General features: G+C 35.7%; 1 protein-coding gene across 5 annotated transcripts in view; it reads right to left on the reverse strand.

Moving 5' to 3' along the window:
- The window catches only part of LOC149788035 (uncharacterized), a 48,946-nt gene that overhangs the window by 11,088 nt on the left and 14,539 nt on the right, over positions 1 to 23,319 (reverse strand). For 4 of the 5 annotated variants that reach the window (XM_089974315.1, XM_089974318.1, XM_089974316.1 and 1 more), the window contains 8 exons: positions 21,845 to 22,013; positions 20,171 to 20,241; positions 15,948 to 17,625; positions 14,752 to 15,327; positions 12,935 to 13,072; positions 10,397 to 10,478; positions 5,644 to 5,767; positions 3,227 to 3,325 (listed from right to left, as the gene is read on the reverse strand). In XM_089974315.1, coding sequence (XP_089830441.1) covers positions 3,227 to 3,325; positions 5,644 to 5,767; positions 10,397 to 10,478; positions 12,935 to 13,072; positions 14,752 to 15,327; positions 15,948 to 17,625; positions 20,171 to 20,241; positions 21,845 to 22,013 — 2,937 coding nt within the window. The remainder of the gene's footprint in view (positions 1 to 3,226; positions 3,326 to 5,643; positions 5,768 to 10,396; positions 10,479 to 12,934; positions 13,073 to 14,751; positions 15,328 to 15,947; positions 17,626 to 20,170; positions 20,242 to 21,844; positions 22,014 to 23,319) is intronic. The other variant, XM_089974319.1, reaches the window with a different exon arrangement.

Here is a 23,319-nt window from a genome sequence, read left to right on the forward strand (position 1 = left end):
CTAAATTGTTCATGAATTTATGGAACAAGTCAAATGATTTCATTTTAACGATCAACATAATTTATGAAGCTTAATAATGTATAGATTTAATATAAAATATACAACAGTTCACAAACTCTCCCTTTCTCTCTCCCTCCCTCCTTCAAAAATAACATAGCAAGACCAAACAAAGCAAACAAATCTGCTACAACTTACCCATTTACGTTTTTCAAATGGTCTCTACTGACCATTGTCAAGTAACATTTCTATTTAAAAAAGGTTATGTATGCATGCATGTAGGTAGGTAGGTAGGCATGCATGCATGCATATGTGTACGTACATATGTGTGTGTGTATTTGTGTGGGTGGGTGGATGGATGGATGGCACATGAACACAATCCTGGCAATAAACTGCCTGGTCAGAATTAGATAAGAAAATAGGTGTAGATAAAATTTAAAAAACTAGGAAAACACCATAAAAAAATCAATCTGTATAAAAACTGTATTCCCAAATGACACAAGTTGAGAGTTAAAGATGTAACAAATTCTCTACAAGGACATAAAATTAAAGACAGATACAAAAATAAAGAATCTTTCAAATACAGTGAACATTTTTTATAGAAACATTCTTTGGAAAATTGATAAATTTCTCCACTGACAACAGTTTCTTTGTCAAGCTGACACAAAACAAACTGTTGTCCTGCTGAGTGGAAGTTAATATACTCAGCAATGATGTGCTCCACTGTAAGTGTGCTGAGTAGAAGTTGTCTGAGATATGGAATATTACTGACACATAATGATCCTTGAAATTAATTTCTGTCAGGCATATATCTTTCATTAGTTGTACAGTTATCCCTGCTATAATGAAAGAACAGAATTTCAGGGGTTCATTTCTAATAGCTACTGATCATAATAAAATCTCCATGTACAAGGAGTCCAAGGTTTAATGGGGAGTCACAACAGTTGTTGTTGTTGTTGTTGTGGGGTCTAACGCCATTTTTCAGCAGACGATAGGCTATACATGGTGGCCAGTATTAATGGTGGAGGAAGAACCTGGGAAAACCTCGGAAAGAACCACCGACCCACGAGAAGCTACTGGCAAGCTTTCTCACATACCCACATTGGCTGAATCCAAGACTCGAACCGGAGCAGAGGTGAGATGTCAGTGATCCGTAACACAGAGCGCTTTAGACCACTCGGCCACTCGGGGCCCCAAGTCACAGCAGACCAGTTCATGGAACATCAAATCTGTAATCCAAGGGTTGCAAGTTTGATACCTGCCCAGGTTGGCCCTGGTAGGCTGGATCATGTGTCCTTGTAAACGGTACCATATATAATACGTCCAAATACAAACTGCACAGACCCAGATCTCCCATTGCATAATGTGCCAGCATATCTGGGTCTGTGCAGTTTATTATGAGTAATCAATAGAACAAACAACATCCTGGTCTGCAGGCGCATTATGCTATGACAGATCAGGATCTTTGTTGTTGCAGTATGACTTGACTTATAAGCGAGTATATATGGAACATAGTTATCATTTCCTCAGCATGATATAGCCAATAACATATAAACTGGCCATTTATGTTCATTACTGCAAATGGCCCATTATGGACTTGCCATTTCTGAAAACAATATTTATTCCACTACAAAAGCTGACTCAAAAGGTTCTCTCTATTCAAGATTTTCCAAATTCAAACTATTCTTTCTTAATCAGGAGAGCTCACTGTCAATCAATGCTCACGGTCAGTGGTCATGTTTAATGACAAAAATTCTACCATGTTTTCATTAGTGTTTATCTGCACAGGTGCTAAGGATCTTAACTCGATGCTAACTTCCAGTCACTTGCTATAAAACATTCAGTTTAGGTTTCTAAAGACATTACATTTTGAACTCCTTGAATGTTATGTCATTTACTGTTCAAGAATTATACAACTTCAATTTCTGATGCAGACAATTGTCTACAGCTTGTGTTTTTAAACAATACTCAACCTCTATGCGTTACATAAACATTCTGTCAATAATGTAGAAGCACAATGTATTTGAAACATACATAAACTGCATTATATTTCATTTACTTCAAGTATGGATGGACATGATGGGAAATTTTGCCAGGCAGAGGGTACTGGATCCAGGTAAAGGTACCCAACTGAGAACTACCAGGCCAGGTTGGGTTTTATCAAAGTCGGGTTTCTCAGCTCCCATTCTGGTCCTGTTTCCCCATTCCTCACCCCCTCTCTCACCCCCATTTTTGTCCACCATAAAACAATGGGGTTTTGGTTATTGTTTTTCTCTATTACTGTGGGGTGGGGGTGGGGGCAAAGTTTTCCTCATAAAACATGACCTAGCCAGGTTTTTCCGGGTAGTGCATAACCCAGACTGGCAACGTATTCGTCAAACCTACAAAAAACTGGATGGTATTTCTATGTATAGATAAAGGATAGTTAGGAAATGGTAAAAGCTAACATACAATTATTTTTTAGCCAGTTGTGAAGGTGACTGCCTTAATAGCATATATACTTGCTTATAAGTGTGTGTGTGTGTGTGATTTGGATTTTAACGTACCTTTGTCATATTGCTACAATGTCTACAGTGTGGCAGTTTATAGTGATGTCTAGCACTGAGGCATCATGCCACAGACATGTAGCATGATGTCCCATCCAGTCACATTATACTGACAACAGGCTGACCCATCCTAACACTAGCCTCTAAATGATGAGCGCCTAGAAAGGCAACTGTTAGTATCATTTTTATGTCTTTGGTATGACTCGGCTGTGGGTTTGAACCAATGACCTCCCGCATCCAAGGGGAATGTTCTAACCACTAGGCCACCAGAGCAGTCTGCTAATAAGTCAAGTCCAACTGTAAGAAACAGAGACCCTTATCTCCCATTGTGCAATGCACCAGCAGACCAGAGTCTAAGTTGTTTTGGTGTACTGATTACTTCTAAAAGAAATTGCACAGATCTACATCTCCATTATGTAATGGCAGATTTGGGTATGTACAGTCTGACTCTAGTGTATATGATACTTATCAATCTTGTTCGGAAAAACTAATCTCAATACAATCATGGGCAAAATAAAACCTTCATAACATGAAATCTGATCAGATATGTCTGCTATGCTTACTGTCTAATGCAGTCTTTATTTCTGTCCCTTCATGGCCAAATTACTCAGGTCCCACTATCAATGTGCAAATCAGATTCTATACTGAAGCATGAATATTTCATTAGATAAAAATATGCATACTTTTCTGACTGCATCTCCTTCTGAGTTCCCTCAAGTTTCTTGATTTCATAATGTTTGTGATCCTCTCTTGTAGGATCAAAATGCAGGGCTGTCACATCTCTGTAAAAGAAGGCAAACAATAAAATGGAGGTAACTTCACATGATCTCTACCAAGAAATGATTTGCAAAAAATTATCTGGTAAATAATTTTACCATAATGCATGTCCAATTCTCAACTGTATACATCCAGAACTGCATCTACATAAGGTACCTGGGCCTACACAACTTATTTAAAATCACAAGAAGAAAGAATAACATAGACCATGATCTGTCAGACTAGTACTATGCTTGCAATAACAAGAGTCGCTTAAAGGGACTGATACTCTACTGCTGAAAATAATTTCAGGAATCAAAGACAAGACCATTAACACATTTTAACTGTTGTGTGTTGAAACCATCTCTGATAGTCTTACAAAACTGCAACATATCAAATTTTCTTATGTTTGAGTTTCCATATTCAAAATATACTTGAAAGTGCTAACAGAAATTCTTTATCATGGCCTTTGACCTTGAACCTAATGTTATGGATTGAAGATCAATCAACCTGTGTAACTTAATGTCAAGATATACTCACACGCCAAATTTGATTGAAGAGCCATCAATAAAGGTGTTCTTAAGATATATCTAGAAACTGGCTAAATTATATAAATGTCACTTGTTCACTGGAATGCAACTAAATAAGAGTCTGGTCAACATCACTTGTATATGCAACTTGAACTGTCTTCATAAGCTCAGTGAAGTAAAAAAGATATGGAAGCAATGACCTTCACTTGCCCCAAAGGTCAAAACTCCTTCATAAAAGTATGGGTATGTTGTTCGTCAAATCTTCACTATTTCATTCTGAACCAATTACAAGAAGTGTTTTCACGAAAACCATACATACATGTCATCATTTTTACGAGAGGATTAGTGACAACAAGATTTTCAAGGCAGTTATGGAGCTAATTTGAAGGTCATATGAGGACCATTTTCATTAGAATTTGAACCAAATATTGCCATAGTGTATTAGTGAAAACCACATGACTAGCATTCTTTTAGAAGTATCCAAATAAAGATTTTCAGGGAGATCATTGGGAGGTTGTATCAGCGTAATGTTAATACATGAACTACATATTTACAAGAATGAGGTAGCTTTTATTTTTAAATATTAAAAATGTTTAGAAACATCCAGCCTGGAAAGCCAGTAAAGAAAACATTTACTGTCAGAAAAAAGTTTGAGCATACCTGTAGCATGGTGTAGGGGAAGCTACACTGGGTTGATAGCGATTTGAAATCCTTTTGGAAAATGACAATTTATATTCCATAATGACAATGCTCATTTACAATTTTACATGGAAAAAAGCAAATGCATTGACTCGTTTAAACTGGCAAAGTCAGCAACTTGTTATACATATCATAGAAAATATATGGAGAACTTTGAAAACCCAACTCTGAAGGAACTTACAAAACATAATAGAAATGGCCTCACTGAAGCAATGCAGGATATGAGGAGGTCCTTAACCATATTAACAGCATCTATGCTCCTGGTCCAAGCCGAATTTCCATGTAATTCACGCTAAGGGGCATATCACTCAGTACTGAAAATTTCAATAGAGTATCTTTCTATCTCTTTATATTACAACTTTACTTCTGTACTTTGCAGCAAGGTGATGTTACTGACATCTGTTGCATCATTATCCTGTGTCTATATAGACACACACACACACAAAAGCTAGGCAATGGGTGCCATTAATGTGGAATGGGTTCAATTCCTGCTCAGAGCAAGATGGGTTCCACAGAATCTTGACTTTTCTTAATGAATGGGTTCACATACAAAGTTTAATTGCAGCTTTCAAAATAATATTGTCATTCTGTTGATACAATTTGTGGATACACTAAACATATCAGCATTGCTATGATCTTCATTTTTCTTCACAGAAAGGCAAGACATTAAATCCATGTCTTATCAACAATGGCATTTCACATTATCTGGATCAAATGGTAGGCCCAGCCTGAAATAATTCCCTATCCCACACATGATACAAGTTTTACAACTATTACCATGAATAAAAATATTACACATTTCTAATATACAAGTGTGACAAATATGTAACAAACAATACTAATAATGATAATGGTATGTGATGGAATATAGGTGTGCATATAGTTTCCATATCAAACTCATAAAATGAAAAATGGCAATTGAGGAAGCATGATAAGCAAGATATCCATTCTTCTCAAAATCTTATGGTTTAGAAATGTTTTATTTCCCTAACCCTTACAGCTTAAAACAATTATTTACAATTAGTACAGGTTCTAGACAATAAAAGTGGAATCAAAGTATCAAACAATACTAAAGCTGTTACTTTCTTGTGTTTGGTTTCATGTTAGAAACCTACTTAAATTTATTCTTTTTTCTCTCTTCAACAGTCACTTTTATATTGGCCTTGTCTCCCAGAACATCTTGCAAAATCTTCAGTGACTTTGTTGTTTCATCCTCTTCATCCTTCTCTTTCAGTGTTTCTGAAAACACAAGAATACTGTGAATAGCACACTAAAGTCCCCCCCCCCATTTAATATTCTGCTTTTTACAACTAGCAGAAGATGGCCGACTGGAGAATAGGAACCAAAGGGTCTCAGTGATTCTAACCAAAGGTCAAGGTATGCAGTCTTGAACTAAAATTACTGTTCAGAAGCTATTATTTTTTTTATCTGCCTTACTATGACCATGGGCAATTCTATAAAAAAAAATGAATAGCCAATGCCGTTTATATTCTAGATTCACTCCTCTCATTTTTAAACTTGATTGTCAGACTTGTAAAAAAACAGCTAAAAACAAATAAACCAACATATAAAACAAGTTTCTGGTCTGACAAACTCTTAAGCAACGGAACACTATATGTTTATCTTCTAGATCAATACTGGTAACATGGTTGATATTTAGACCACCCCACCCCACCCCCGGGCCCCTGTCAGTAGGTCAAACCACCAAAGTAACAGTGTCATACACTTGTATACAAAGCTTTACACACATAAAAAGACCCCCCACATGATTTAGGACAATGGGAACAATTATGTTTCTGTTATCTGTATTACATTGGCCAGTTATAATTAGCACTCTATTTTCATTCAAGAAAAAAACATACACCTCTCCCTCGATAACTTGCACACAATCTCCACTAACAAAACTACATCGGGGGGGGGGCAAGAAACTGGATTGTTTTATAGCCGAATACTCCTTTTATAACCATAAACAAAGCACTTTTTCTAATAAAGTTATTCATTATTCTGTGTAAATTAAAAATATTGCTAAGATGCCAAACATCTGAAATATCTTTAACATTATTCCAACTAGTTTCAAGAACCTTCACGTGTACACAAAAACATTTGTGTATTAAGTTACTGAATTTTGTCGTTGATTAGTCTGATTCTCTGCTTATTATGGTAGAGCAGAGTTTGAAGGGAGTCTACAAAGCAGGGAAGCAGACTAACTGTTGATACACCAAGAAAAAAGATTATTTTTGTCGAAAAAAATTGCTTCATCTATTTGTGTAACAATTGTCTATGTCAAACGAAATCTTTGTTCTTTTCAGTTAGTAAAATATTGATGCCTTGATTTCATTGCAAATAATACTGAAAATTTTCATCCTTGAGGATAGCTCTTAGTACCAAATCAGGATCTTTCTGAAACTCGCTTCTCCTCAATGATCTATATCTTTGAAACAAAGCTCTTTATTTTTACAATATATTCATTTTGCTTGGTTGCCTTGCTATATTTGAGCACATTTATGATTGAGTAGCTTAATTTAAGGTAGTCTAATTATATTAAGTACACAATAATATTTATAACAGTGTTCAATTGATCAAATGAAATGAGTTCACCTGAAATATGACTTGGGCCCAATAGATCTTACGCATGTAGGACTTACATGCTTTTTAACACTTCTTTTTATTCCACTTCCTTTGTTTTATACAAAAAGGGGTAATTAACTTGATAATAGAAAGGAGCCCTGCTTTTAATTCAGAGCTATTTTCCTAAAGTTCAACGAATAGGGGTCATTTTTTTAAATTTCAGGTTTTAAAAAAATGGGATCCAAACCTGACCTTGCATTATAAGCGGGTTCACAAGTTATCAGGGCACAAGTTACTGAGGGAGTGGTGTAGTTGCTAGTGCACTTCATATCTTGACTTTTGCACATGCTTTGTACTTGTCACTGGTTCAATGGATATATAACTGTGGATTTGTGTGACTTGTCAAGGAATCCACGACAATCCAGTGATCATAATTTTAATCCATTCAAATCACATAAGTGCTGGCCACTGATTCCATTGATAAATGGCATGGATAGGCTTCTATTTCTTTAACTCTCAGGATTCACAGTACTGAAACGTTATGCTTTCAAAAGACAAAATTAGTCCTGATGGAGAAAAGTATGAACAAAAGCTATCTAACTTTTCTTTACAAAAACAAGCATCAACTGAACAGCATATTAAGATTTTTAAGTGTTCATACTGATGGTGAAACAGAAACTACTAGTATTCAAGTCCCTGAGTGGAGAGTAAAATAACAGGATTAAACTTGTTGGGCAAGTGGAATTAGACAGCACAACAAATTTTGTTTAAAGCTACACTCCCCAGGTATGTGTCTCCAAAATCTTTAATCTGAGAAGTGGCAACCTCTGACCTCTAGAATCTATAAGCTGCTTTATTACCCTAATTACAAGCTAATTTGGTCAAGGAACCTACTCTAAAATAGAAGTTACTGTGCAAGATCATTTTTCTTTGAGCCATAATGACATTGACCTTTTGATCCAAACATTAACAGCCCTCTACCATACCTCAAGTACAAGCCTGCCACAGACTTTTATTACAGTTCAGGATCTAGGTTTAAAGTTATTACAAAAAAGCCAATTTCCTGATTCAATCATGGTGGCCTTGACCTTTGACCTTTTGAATCCAACATCAAAAAACTTAATGCAAATGTAAATCACCCACAAATGTTTAATCCAGATCATTTACGCAGAATTCAAATTAACGTGTATGAACCATTTTTCTTCTTAGTGACCTTGACCTTTGACCTTTTTTTAAAAACACCACCATGACCAAAAGATAGGGTTATTCCTTGCCCAAGTGCAAGGTATCCACAATGTTTTGTCATGGCAAATCCTGTATAACTGAAGGTATTGTGATGAATAGGAAAATTGAGCAGCCAATCATAGCACAATACACTCTGCCATAATGGCCAACACATGAAAGAATGAGTCATACCTGAAGTGAATACTGATTTTTCTTTTGTTTTCTCCTGCAAGACTAGGGTTTCTGGTAACTGTTTAAAAGTAACAGTAAAACAGCTGTTTTTCGTCCAAAATCAAAAAACAGTAAACAGCTGTTTTTTTTCTGTTTTACTGTTTCTAACGGACATTGAGACATTGGATTTTGATGCTCTCAAAACTCTTCTGAAGGCAATGGAACCTGTGAAACTTGCTGTTAAGAATCTAAGTCAAGAAGACGCGACGTTGATGAGTGCTGACACAATTTTAGAATTCATGTTCAACAAGCTCTCTAACCTGAATAATGACATTAGTACCAAGCTCATGGAAAATTTGAAGTGTTGCGTTGAAGAGCGATTGAACAATGATGTCATGAACCTCCTGCGCAGTCTCAAAGATCCATCTGTCGCCCCGTCAAAAACTTTGCTAAATTTCGCAGGAAATCTAGCGTCTCGTCTATTTGAAGTCAACGATGTAGAAGATGTCGTCGAACAGTCGTCAAATGATGCTGAAAGTGTGAACTTGTCTCTTCAAGATGAACTGAATTTGTTGCTTCAAAAAGATGGATCATGAATTGCAGTCGGAGGGCAAGACAGTTTCATATGGCTCAAGTCCGAATTCACGCTCTTCAGGAACTCTGGCCAGCGCACTGAAAATCTCCAGAAATTGTACAACGCAATTCTATCCATTAAACCGACATCAACGGACGTTGAAAGAGTTTTTTCGGTCTGTACAAATTTCTGTACAAAATTAAGATCGCGTCTCTCAGACAAGTCGCTTAATTCACTTGTATTCTTGAAATATTATTATAAGAAGTAAAAATGTATTGATTTAGAACTTATCACGAAAGATATATAATAAAATGGTGTTCATCACAAAAATAAGCTATTGACTGTAAAATTAGTGAAAATATGGAAAAAACAGTAAAAACAGCTGTTAACAGCTGTTTTTTGAAAACTGAAAACAGTAAACAGCTGTTTTTCAAAAATGACTGTTTTTCAGAAACCCTAAGCAAGACTGACAACACACCACAATAACCACTAGTTATTTGGCGTGTTTAATGTCCTACCTGAGCAGCACCTAATTCACAAAACTGTCTTCTCAACTTATTCTGATGACAAAATGAGCACAGTCTGAACACAAACCACTGACACGAGGTCACTAAAGTATATATGATGAAATCAGGACTTGAACCAATAGCTTTTCAGAGACCAGAGCAGCAGCAAAAAATACCAAATTTCATTAATTTACAGTTTTAAAGTTACAGAGTTGATGGGAGACTCTTACTGAAACCTAATATATTAACCTGTGATCTTGACCTGCAAGAAAGCATTCTTCACCACAAATGTGTTATAACAATAAACATTACAAGCTTCATCCTTAATCTCATACTGAAAAAGTATTTAGGAAAATTCTTAACACTAATCCATGACCTAATAATAAGGTATATCAAATTTCATTTCCTAATCTGAAACAGTTCTTAAATTATACAGGTAAAAAGAAAGTGTAATGGAAAACTTAAGATGCTGACCTATGAAAATACTACTGGCCAAAAATAAACCCAGGAATTGACCATTTATTCCTTTTAACTGCTTTATGTTAAAAGTATCTCATTTGCGATAAAAAGATTTTCAAATTAGCTGCCATGGTGTCCATATTGGTTGTCAGACTGGAACCATTTTATTTAGGACACATCAAAGATCATTAGAAGTATTTTGATGAAAACTTGATGTAAATATGTCATCCGTTCAAGAGAAGCAGTGAACAAAGGTTTGGAATATGGTAGAGACTCTGTCACTCTCAAACAACTTGAGAAACACTAAAATTGTTTGACTTAAAATGTCTAAGGATTCACTTAAATATTAAATTAATTCCAACTTACCACTATCTGAATCTGATTCTTTGAACCTTTTATCAAGACGAAACCTGGGATCGTTGCTGTACCTTGATTGCAATTTCATCAGCTACAACAGGAAAATAAATGCTACTTATTTTTTTATACAGAAAATGTATTGCAGTAAAACATGTGCAAAATCTTGTCTTCATGAGCAGGTGGTCTTGTGGTCAGAATGCGATTTTGTGTCCGGATTTTAGACCTTTTGGTCTCAGATCTAAGGCAGACTGGTCTGAACTGCACACAGACAGGTGAACCTTTGCAAAAACTAGGATAAGGTGGGGCATTTGGAATAAAGAGCAGTCACCATACGAAAATGATGTGTCCATTAAGCAACAAAAAATCAAAAAAATTACACGTTTACCCTTCTGCTCATGTACAAGCAAAATAACCAATGGAAATTAATGTTTCTAATACAACTAGCCATTAGTCTCATGGAAAATCTGTTGAAAGTCGATGAATTACGATGTATTCAGAAATAGCCCCCCCCCCATGTCTTTCCCACACGCATTGCATGCAAAAACGACAAAAACCTCTGGGGCCGAATGAGTTAATGGGAGAATTTTGGTGACATCACCAAATCTGAATATTACTTATTTATTTCATCATTTGTGCATTAATATTGCACATAAGTTACAAAAAGAGCCATTCTTTGAATATTTCTAAGAAATTTCCATAAACCTGATTAACTGATTTGGCTCCAATCCCGTCTGTAGGCATGATGAAGTTGTACCCAATTTCCGAGCTCTGCAGCATCAAGGTCATTTGGTATTACAAAAAAGCAAACATATATTGCTCTAAAATGATACCAAATAATCTGAAATTCTAGCTGCACTACAAAATACAGAGGGAAAAAAACTCATTTTTTGGACCTTTTTTTCCTTCACCCAAAATTCGCTTGTGGTCGGAATGCGATTTTGTGTCCGGATTTTTTTTTAGATCTTTTGGCCTCAGATCTAAGGCAGACTGGTCTGAACTGCACTCAGACAGATGAACCTTTGCAAAAACTAGCATAAGGTGGGCATTCGGAATAAAGAGCAGTCTCCATACAAAAATGATGGGTCCATTAGGCAACAAAACAACAACAAAAAAAAGAACAAAAAAAAAGAACCCTAACTTTTACCCTTCTGCTCATGCACAAGCAAAATAAAAAATGGAAAATTATGTCTATAATACAACTAGGCATTAGTCTCATAGAAAATGTGTTGAAAGTCCATGTATTACAAGGGGCCCCGAGTGGCCGAGTGGTCTAAAGCGTTCTCCGTTACGGATCACTGCCATCTCACCTCTGTCTGCGTGGGTTCGAGTCTCGGATTCGGCTAATGTGGGTATGTGAGAAAGCTTGCCAGTAGCTTCTCGTGGGTCGGTGGTTCTTTCTGGGGTTTTCCCGGGTTCTTCCTCCACCATTAATACTGGCCGCCATGTATAGCCTATCGTGTGCTGAAAAATGGCGTTAAACCCTACAACAACAACAACAACAACCATGTATTACAATGTATTCAGAAATAGCCCCCCAATGTCTTTCCTACGCGCATTTCAGGTGAAAACGACAAAAATCTCTGGGGCCGAATGAGTTAAATAAATTATCATACATTGTATATACTTGCTTTTAACTTGGGCCAAACTGTAACCAACACAGACCCTGACCCACCATCATATCAGGGTCTAAGTTGTTTGTTTTAATGATAAACCTGTGCTGACCACTGCTTACTGAGGCCACTTGTCATTTAAGACCAGATTCATATTACAGAGACTATATTTGTTGTATAATATCAAGATCATTAACAAAGTAACACAGTTTTTGATGGTCTCTAAAGATGGGACTTACTGTACCAAATGGTATAAAATATATATACTGTATATACTCACTTGTAAGTCCAGTTCGACTGCAAATAAATTACTACTGGTCAGCCATTACATAATGTGCCAGCAGATCAGTGTCTACATTGTTTGTTCTACTCATTATGCATGGAACAAGATATGATGATGCATTATGCAATAACAGATCTGGGTCTGTGCAGTTTGCAGTTGGTCTCAGCTTATAAGCTAGTATATATGGTAGGTACATATTAAAAAGAAGCACCAATTTCTATTACTCATATCTTAGGACACTCGATAAACCAATGAATAAAAATATTTTTTAAAATTTCCAGGCAAATAATTATCAGATATCTTAAAAGACTTTTTCACATACTGATTCACTACAAAAATAAAACAGTATTAAAATATATTTAACATTATTCTATGCAAAAATGAGAAAGTAAATAATTATCTTTTTGTGTGACCCAGTTACCACGTCATCTTTGAATAACACAACATTATTAAAAAAATACAGAACTTTGTGTTCACGTCTTCTTATCATGGCCATAAAATATGAGTCCTGGTTTCTCAATGCACTGCAGAGAAATACCCTGCAATCTATTATATCAAGCTTTGGACACAGAATGTGACTAAAAAAAAAATTTATCAATGGAAATGGCACATTAAATAAGGACACAACAATTTATATAAAATATCATGTCATACCTTCTTCCCTGTCTCTCCTTCAAATTCAGGCCTCAACCTGAACATGTCCTGGTCTCTTTTGGCTGCTTCTTCATCCTCATCAGATTCAGCATCAGAAGAATGGTCAAACAAGGAGACCTTTTGTGTCCCCATCTGTTCCTTTAAAAAACAAATTTTGCTTTACTGCAGTAAAATATATCTCCATGCAACTACTTAAAAAATGCAGAAAAATAGCATAGGGTCTGCAATATGAAAAGAGATACCAGGTTGGATTTGGAATTAATTTTACGATTCCATGTCATATGCTTGATTAGTAATATAACATTGAAACCTTTTTAATTTTTAGCTTTCTTTTAACAAATATCGATACATAAATATTTAAAGTGAATTAAGAGGATGCATGCCTACACTCATCAATATGCTTTGTGTTAGTTTTAACAGCTTTTTTGACAAATTGTTGGCTCTGACATGTTAAGTCAATGGAAGTCAAGTGAGTTTTCCAAAGACACCAAGGCTGCATAATGCACATGCAGATTAGGGTCTGTACTGTTTGTTCTATTAATTACTCCTGACAAACTGCACAGGCCCAGATTTGCCAGCACATTATGCAATGGTGGATCTGGGTCTGTGCTGTTTGCAGTTGGACTCAACTTATAAACAAGTATATACATTAATGTCTTTGACATCTGCTAGTGTATCATATCTTCAAGGATGATGGCACATATACGGTGACAATTTAATTTATTTCAAGGTTGAATTAACAAAATAAAAGGACTAAAATTTAAGCAAATACAATATCTGTCATTTAATCAATAAATTATTAATTTTACAAGAAAATTAATTCAGAAAATAATAATAATAATATATAAGAAACGCTTGTGCATAATGGGGGAATAATGAAAGTGGCAGCATGACAATTCCATGATGCAGCTAATTTCAGCTTCATCAGATATTCAAACATGTTAATGTTTTCATTAATTACTTGAGCACTTGATACAATGTTTATTACAAAATGTAAGGTCCAAGGAAAATATGACAGTACAGTGCAGGATATTGCCATCTAAAAAGTTAAGGTGGCAAAACTGTAAAGCAAAATGTGAATATATTTAACTTTGTTGCACTAGTAGCACATTATATACTATTATTTTCCTTTGTCCCTTCCAGACAACAACATAATTTTCCCACTGTATGATGTACATGAAGCCATTTAATTTATTCAGACCTTTAGCAGAGATGGAATGTCACATGCTAGTACTGGATCTAGTTTCACAAGTCAAGATGACTTGCTCAGAAAACATGTTCTCTTAAAGAGATTTTAAAGTGAAATTTGTGAAGAAGCTTTACATAATGTACACCAGAAAAAGTGATTTTTTTAATATAAAAAAATGGTTTATATAACAAATATTGACCCTTTATGCTCCCTATTTTGTAAGGATTCGACATGAATTTTTTCATCTTTTGTTCATGCTGCATTAACCTTTTACATTATTTTAACATTTTACCTTTTCTGTGGAGTCAAACAAAAAAATATGTTTCCTATTGGGAAAAAAGTGCTACTTTGGCATGAGAAACAGTACTGGTCAGCCAGCTGGAAACACACGCAATTGTCTGTTAGGCTTTATCCTGTTGGAGTAAATATTTACCTTCATTGGGAAAGGTTTAGCTTCCAGGGGTCTTTTTAGCAATTTTTACAGTAACATTTTGAGAATTTATAATAGGTAATATAAAGCCAGAATTATGCTGATGTGCTGATGTGGCATTAAACCTAATACATGAATGTATATATGAAAGACTATATATAAAAAATGCAGTTATTAATGTTAACAAACGTATTCTACCTGCTTGTTATGATTTATCTTCATCCCTTTTGCCACATTCTCAACATCTTCATCAAAACCCGATCTGGCTATATCTGAATCTGAACTGTCACTGTTTTCAGACTCCTCTTCAGATAAAAATCCAACATTTGAGTCTAAACTATCATTATCACGCTCTATCTCTTCATGTCCAGTATCATTTTCATCAGACTGACTGATTTCAGAATCTGAACTCTCACCGTCTGACTCAGTTTCAGATGTTGATGTATCATGTTCTTCATGTGGTCTGATTAATTCCTTCTGTTTGTCAGATTTAGGATATTCAGATTTGTAATCAACACTATCTGAATCAGATTCCGATTCAAAAGATGGGTCACATGACTTCCTCTTTTCAGCATCAGACTCGGACTGATCACTGTTGGAGTCTGTATCAGACTGGGAACTAGAGTCATCGGAATGGCCTGTAAGAGACTGCAGCTTTCCTGACACAAGCGTACTAGTTTCAGAACAAAATTTCTTTACATCATCCATGTCACTGCTTTCCACTTCACTGTCAGAACTGAAGACAATTTTCTTGTTACCACCTGAACTTTGATCCTGCAGAATACAAATCATTGTTACATATTAGGTTAATACATCACGGGTGTACTGATTTTGTTTCCCCCGCATTTGGCACATACAATTTGGGGGATTTGTGATCCTAACTTTATTCATCTTGGTCTGGCTGTCACAAGTAAGTTCTCTTAAGTCAGTTGTCATGCGAAGGTTTAATGACATCATATTATGATGGATGCATTTGGACAATGCCATCGATGTGACAGAGAAAATGGGTTATACAAATAGAACTGGGATATGGAGAACACAGCCTCTGGGCTTGAATATTGATCTTCTGCTTGCCAGAAGACAAGTAATAAAGTAGCCCACCACCACCAATAAAGACTTTGGATTGATCAGCAGACTGCATGATTCTCTAAAGTTTGGAAAACACAATATATCTTAAGCAGAATGAAACTTTCTGTCAAGTACACATTTTAAAACTACACCGACATAAGGCAGCGATGCATATAAAACAATATACTTCCCCATCTTGTCCCTCTGTCCCAAAAGATACTGAAATTACCATGAGTCCATCTTTTCTCTATTTAACATACATGATAGAATAACACACTCTGGAAAAATTAGCACTGCTAAAAAATACAACAGTTCAAAATACTTACAATACTTGACAATGCCTTCTTTATCAACATCTTTTGTGCTTCAATCTCCTTCTGCTTCCTCTTGACTGTCTCTAGTCGTTTTTGGTCATCACTCTTCTGTTTTAAAATTTGATCCTTATTATCATCCTTCTTTTTTTCTGCATCTTGTTGTTTTTCTACTATCTTGTGTTTCCTTTCTACCTCCATAATTTTATTTTTCTCTACCCATGTGTCCCTTTTACCCTCCATATTTTTTTTCTCTCGAGGCATAACTTTTGTATTCTCCACTGTATCATTTACAATCAGTGAATCTCTCCCTGTGTTCAGTGGATGAACAACTTTCTTATCCTTGTCAGATTTTGTAACCGATGAGGATGATGCTCCCATTTCTTTACTTCTTGTCTTTACTATTGCTTTATCCATTAAGTGTCCTTTATTATATACTGAAGTCTCACCTGTCCTATTTTTTTCAAATTTTTTCAGCTCTTTTTTGGCAAATGCCTCAAAGTCACTTTCTTCATCATCGGTATCTTCATTTTCTGAAACAATTTGCCTTGTATCCATATCCAAAAATCCACCTGCAAATTCATCTATGACAGTTTTATCAGTCAAAATTAAAGAGGGTCTACTCATCTTTTGCGAGCTAGGGATACTTTTATTTATTAAAGGTGAACATACCTGACTAGCTTTTTTACTCGAGTTAATGATCTCATCAGTGTCATCTGACTTTACTGAGCAATGGTCAGAATCACTGTTGTCTTTCCTTCTCAAAGCAGAAGTCTGCACTGAAATATGAAAATCTGGAACCAGTCTACTTGAATTGATTGCACTCACATTACAGGCTGTCCCTGACAACATATGTGTGTCTCTTTTTTCTTCCACTTTTGCAGATACAACGGAGGTTGTAATATCCTTGTCATACAGACTTTTAGTTCCCTTAAACTCCTGCATTGTTGGCATTTTTCTCTCATTTTCACTGCATGGTATTTTTGTACTTGATTTCTTAGTCTTGAAATCTTTAACCTTGGTGGATGACTCAACTGCACTTGACAAAGAGGAGACAACTCTGTTCTCATAATTTTTTAATTTGTTTGAAAAAGAAACCATATTTCCACGCTTCTCATCTTTACTTGATGCAACCGATGCATCTGCTTTTAATTCCATACTATCCTTGAAACAATCTGGTTTTGAGTCAGACTTCAATTCCATACCATTCATCTGGAAATTTGGTGTAGATGTAGTGAATGACCTGCTAAAATCAATGTTTGATTTGTTTAAGTCTCCTTTAGTCCTTTTTGACGTTGAAATTATTTCATCTGTATCAGCTGAAGAGTAGGAATCTTCATCTACATCCTCCGTTGATTTGTGCACTAAGTCCGTCATATCAAAGTCAGCCATAGCACTCGAAGAATTAAGTTTCAGCAATTTCTTTTTTGGCATCATAGCAACTATTTCAAAGTCAGAGTCATCAGATTTTTTATTTTGATGACTTTCAGTGTCCAAATGCTTCAGAATTTTATGTTTTGACTTCCATTCAGGAAAGATTCCTTTCCTCTTCCTGGTTATTTCTGTGTCAGCTGGATCATCCAGTTTCCAGGTCAAACTGTCTGGGTTGATTACACCTGCCTCCTCCTCCTCATTTTGCTCTGGTTTTATCATCTTCAAGTTGTGTGTGAATTTTGAGGGATCTACTTTCATAATGTAGCAATGCTAAGGAAAACAATTTCACACAATATGCATCATATAACTAACATAACAGATGATCTTTTCACTAAGCAGGCTTATGAACACATTCTGTATAAATTACCTCCCAAAGTATATCATATTGATTTTAGCTTTGATAACATTTCTCTTAAAGATGAAAGCATAATTAATATATAGTTTTTTTGCAAATAATTAAAGTCATTTGAGATGCTGATGATAATAAACCAAATGGCTTCATGAGTGGTAACAAGCTGAGTCAGTCAGAATCAAGACAGTATTTCCAGTTACCCTCACCTGTACATCCAAGATCCCCAAATTTTTAACTTGCCCCCTAGTGCTGACATCAAGGTTTGTTTTTACTCAGTGTGACTTCCAGTTCTGCTACCAAGGGGAATTCAATTTTACACTGCAAGATCACCAAACTGATATCCATCAATCTTGCTGATTAGTGAAACTGTCCAAGAGCCTGGTGAAAGAAGAATATTTTCCAAGTTGGAACAAAGTCAGACCACAAATATTGCCAACAGAGTGGTAACAAGCTCATCTAATCAGATGCAGGATTACATCAACAATATCAAACCAATGCAAGATCTTGATACAAATTACTGTTTCAAGTTTGATAAAACCTGGATAAGATATGGATTCATGACTGGTAACAAGCCTAGTCAATCTGACGGAGGAGATACTCATTAATATGCATCAATCTCACTCATTAATATGCATCAATCTCACTCATTAATAAGACAGTCCAAGAGCCTGATGATTCAAGATAAGTTGGATCAAAGTCAATAACAAATATGGCTCCCGGAGTGTTAACAAGACCAGCCAATCCGATGCAAAATAACATCATTAATACCAAAGCCATCCAAAAGATTCTGACAATATTAACCAACATTTCAAGTCTGACAAAAATGGGTCAGAAATATGGCTTTCTGAGTGGCAACAAGCAAAGTCAATAAGATACAAGATCAACCCATGCATTCATTTCATTTATTATCAAATTTACCTGTGCTCTGAAACTATAAGCACATATAAGCATATATTCCAAGTTTGATCAGACTAGAAACATTGCCACAAGAGTGGTAACAAGCTCAGCAACTCAGAGATTAACTCAATAATATCAATGGATCTCACTCACCTAAACCCATCCGAGATCCTGAAGATATTAGCATATATTTCATGAATGATCAAAGTCTGATCAGAAATCTGGTTTTCAGAAGGGAAACTAGCTCAGTCTATCCATCAGATGCAAGATCACCTCATTAGTATGCATTAATTTTTCTCATTTATGAGATGAGATCTTAATGAGATAAGCATACATTCCAAGTTTGATCAAAATCATATAGAAATATAGCCGCCAGACTGATAACAAGCTCAGGATGTACGATTATCAAAGCATGGATAACTACACTCATTACCAATGCCATATTGCAATATGATCAAAAATGGCTTCCAGAGGGATAACAACCCCCAACCAATTAGATGCAATATCACCTTATCAGCATGAATGGACCTTGCTCTTTACTGACCCAGAGATCGTGGTGATACAGGCTTATATTCCATGTTTGATTAGCATCATATCAAACAAGTTCAGCCAATCAAACTCATCTGAAGACTTAATGATACATGCATGTATTCCAAGCTTAATCAAAACTGGATCAGAAATAAGGCTTCCAGAGTGGTAACATGATTAGCCAATCAGATGTAAAATCACATCATGAATATGCATGGTTATTTCTCATCATCAAACTTGTCCAATATTTTGATAATATAAACCCATCTTCAAAGTCTGATTAAAATCAGCTCCCAAATACTGACTCCAGAGTAACAAGCCATTTGTTGACAGACGTACAACATACAACACACAATGGACACAACACCATGCCTGATGGCCGTGTGAGCTAAATAACAAAATGTAACAATCACAGGAGTCTATAACGGCCTGTCATAAAATTCAAGTGTATGCAAAAGCATTATAAAATACAAAAAAAGATTTTAGGAATACTGTGAATTCCCAATTTTTCATAAGGTATGAATTTTCATGGATTTTATGGTTATTTGTAAGATCACAATGAACAATAATACTTTTATTACAACAAGACCCCTTCACCAATGCATGAATTTAAAAACCAACAGATTTTCCTCAAAACCATGAAAAAAGATACTCACCAAAATAAATAAATTCAAAGCATATACAAAAAAGTGTTCTGGGAACCAAGTATTTCACCTACATTTATGCAATCCGAAATCTCTCCACCAAGCTTAATCTGACATGCAAAACTACATAAATTTAACACAGCTGATGTCATGGGCTGCAATGTTGTCACTGGCCCATGTTTAGCTGCCATTTCAGAACCTGTATGGTACAAGTAAAAAAATAATGCTCTGGCAGATCTGGGTGTATGCAGTTTGTTAGGACTAAATCAGTAAAACAACATAGACCCTGGTCTGTTGGCATATTAAGTTATATCAGATCAGAGTCCAGACAGTCTGCAGTCGGACATGACTTATACATCTATAAGATTAATGAATAAAAGGATATTTTCCTCCTGTCTTTCTTGCGTACATAAACAATTGGAAGAATTCTTCCGTATTTTCCTACAATCCAGTTCTGAAAAAAAAGACAGATTTTATTTCACAGTAAGGTTGTGTGAGAGTCCCTCAAAAATTAATTTCCATGAATCTTAGACAAGTCCATTTTTTCAAACGTAGTGTACTGAAACCATCTTTTATATTCTTGAGAAACTTTAACAAATTAAATTTGGTAACAAAACTATTGTCTTATGCTTGAGTTACATTTTCCAAGATACCTGTCTGACTAACACTATTTTCATCGAAGACCTCATGTTATTATGACTATCCATCCAGGAGAAGTAATTGTAATAAGATTTTCAAGACGGCCAAAATATTGGCCATGCCGGCTGTTAGATCAACATGATTAAGAATGATGAGAATTCTGACACCAAACCAACCAGTCCGAACACTAACCTCTTAATGCTGAGTGCCAAGTGAGGCAGCTGCAAGTACTATTTCTACAAGTGTTTGGTATTACTTGTCTGGGGTTTGAACCCGTGACCAAGGCAGAAGCCCTAACTACTTAGTCCACCAGAGTGGTCAAAAGATGAAGCCATATGCCTAGTGACATGTATGGATCTTTCCTTAAAAATCTCCTTGTTGAGATAGTTGGAATGGCCTAACAGTTGGACTGCTAACTCAACTGGTTGAATGATCCCAAATGGCTTTGGATGGCTGTATGGTAGTAAAGGGTAGATCTGTTGGATCTATTAATAACCCCAAGCGCCTAGATTTACAGACCCAAAAGCCAAGCTTGGACATGCTGGGGGAATTGTACCACAAGGCTGCTAAACAATGGGGGTACATCCGCCACTGTATCATAATTACAGTGTGACCCCGCTATAACATGGTAGTTGGGAGCCATAGAACCCAACCGCGTTGTAGACCGAACCGTGTTATAAGCAAACAGGTCAGTTAGCTGAAGAAAATGTACCCCAAAAAAAAAAACTGGGGGAGGGTTAGGTAATAAATGTGGGCAGTAAAATATGTGCTTCATCGGCACAGTTACCATCTTAAATTGATGCATATTAAATGAGAAATACACCTGTAGTGAAAACAGAGAAGACGTATATAATTGTTTACTTTATTTAGAGAACCACAGATTGGTACATATACGTGAATCCTGTTTATATATAAATGTCTAATGTATAGCACGAATAGAGTATCAACACCGTGTACTCACCCACGAACCTCATCATATACATTGAATCCACAACACAAGTGCTTACATCGAAAATATGCACACACACAGCTTTAAAATATTCAATAATTTTGTAACAGGTCATATTGGTCTGAATTCAATGGAAAAACATAGCACAATCATATAACGAAGCACAATTACTTTTCAGTATGTTCCAAGTCGGTAAAAGTTTGCGTTTTAAGCCGTCATTAGTGGCGTTCATAAGCATACACTTTTTCCCTACGAAAAGGAAACTTTCACAGCACATTTAACGTGTTCCAGTCATGTTGGAAAATGCAAAAATCTATCAGATTCCATCACTTTTATTTAAGTTCAGTACTGACTTCCTTTGAAAAAAAGTTCTTTGTAGTTACTGAAAAATTGAAGTCAGCTTTCTTTGATGAAGGGTGCACAAATAGGTGAAAAGCAACAACACATCAAATACATTTGAAAATATTACCTTTTCTCCAGGTATAGGTGTGCCAGGTTTGGCCCCCTTCATGACATAATCCTTCACACCAGGTAAGCTATCCAATGGCCCAATTACATGATTATCAGAATAATTAGAACTGGAAGTCTGAGAATCTTGAGAAGCCTGTTTCTTGATTTCCTGCCTCTCTGCTTCAAGCCTACCAATTAGATAAAGACGTGTTCATACAGTCAAGTCTTGTCAATATGTTGGCTAGTACAATCAAACTTGGCAGGCCAGTATAATTGGGTGATATCTGGTAAAATCTCTACCAATTACTGACATCTGTCTCACAATAATTGCATCATTTTCACAATATATTTTCTAACTCAAACTCCAACAGCACTGCAGTAACTGGCTGGTTGCCTCAAAAATATATCAAGTGATAAGAGGTAAAAAGTACAGGAATTCCCATACTTGTTCAAAAGAGAGCAGTTTGTAGATATATACCACCTGACAATCAAAATATGTCATGCAGTTGTCAGTCAAGCTAATCTGAACAAAATATTCAAAATATAAACATTGCATTAATCTGGGGAATACAATACCCATACCAAGTTATCCCAGACAACTAAAACTTTATGACAGGTTAGTAAAGTTTTATATAACCAGCCCAATATTTGTACAGAGAAAATAAATCTGCTTTTGAGATGCTTTTTCATGCATACAATGTGCCAGACATGCATGTCAATAAAGACTAACCAGGCTGTTAGAGAAATGTATGAAGTTTGTAATAATGTGGCATCATACAAAGGCAGCAGTTGGATAAAAAGAAGTCTTATAAACGAGATCAAAACATGCTCTAAATCTTTGATATATGTTGAATTCACTATTTTTCTGGGGTTACCAAACTTTTGGTACATTTTATATAGTTGCCTCAAACTACAAACTGAAATACCCAGCAAATAATTTATAATTTATATATCCACAAAATCTAAGTACTCACAAAAATTTAATTCTTCATGAGACTAAGAAAACTGATGACACTGGCATAATGATGCCTTACATGCCAAACAGGTACTTGCCACCATACCTAACTTTCCTCCCACAATTTCTAAACACTTGCAAATGAAAATAGTATCAAAACTGAAAAAATGGAGGTTTTTTGAGCGAAATTGATGTAGTCATTAGTTATTCACATAATTTCTTACTTTTTTTACCACAAGAATAAATTATAGGACTACTTCATCCCCAAAATAATGTAAACAGATAATTTCTTGGTTGACTGGTGGGCTTATTCAATTGTATCACTGGCTATATCCTGTTGAAAATCTGGAAGCTAACAGCCTTTTCCACTGACACGCCAAGGCTGATGACCTGGGTCAGCCTGGACTGGTATCAAACCTTCCAATCCAGGTCATATAATAAACTGACATGCAATGAGAGAGTACTTGTTTTGAAACTCCAAGTTTTGGCAGCAAAATGAGTGGACTTTCAAGGCAGGTTTCACCTTATTAAGAATATAC

The sequence above is a fragment of the Sinohyriopsis cumingii genome, chromosome 11 (assembly GCF_028554795.1).
Source record: "Sinohyriopsis cumingii isolate HCF-2022 chromosome 11, ASM2855479v2, whole genome shotgun sequence".
Lineage (NCBI taxonomy): Eukaryota > Metazoa > Mollusca > Bivalvia > Unionida > Unionidae > Sinohyriopsis > Sinohyriopsis cumingii.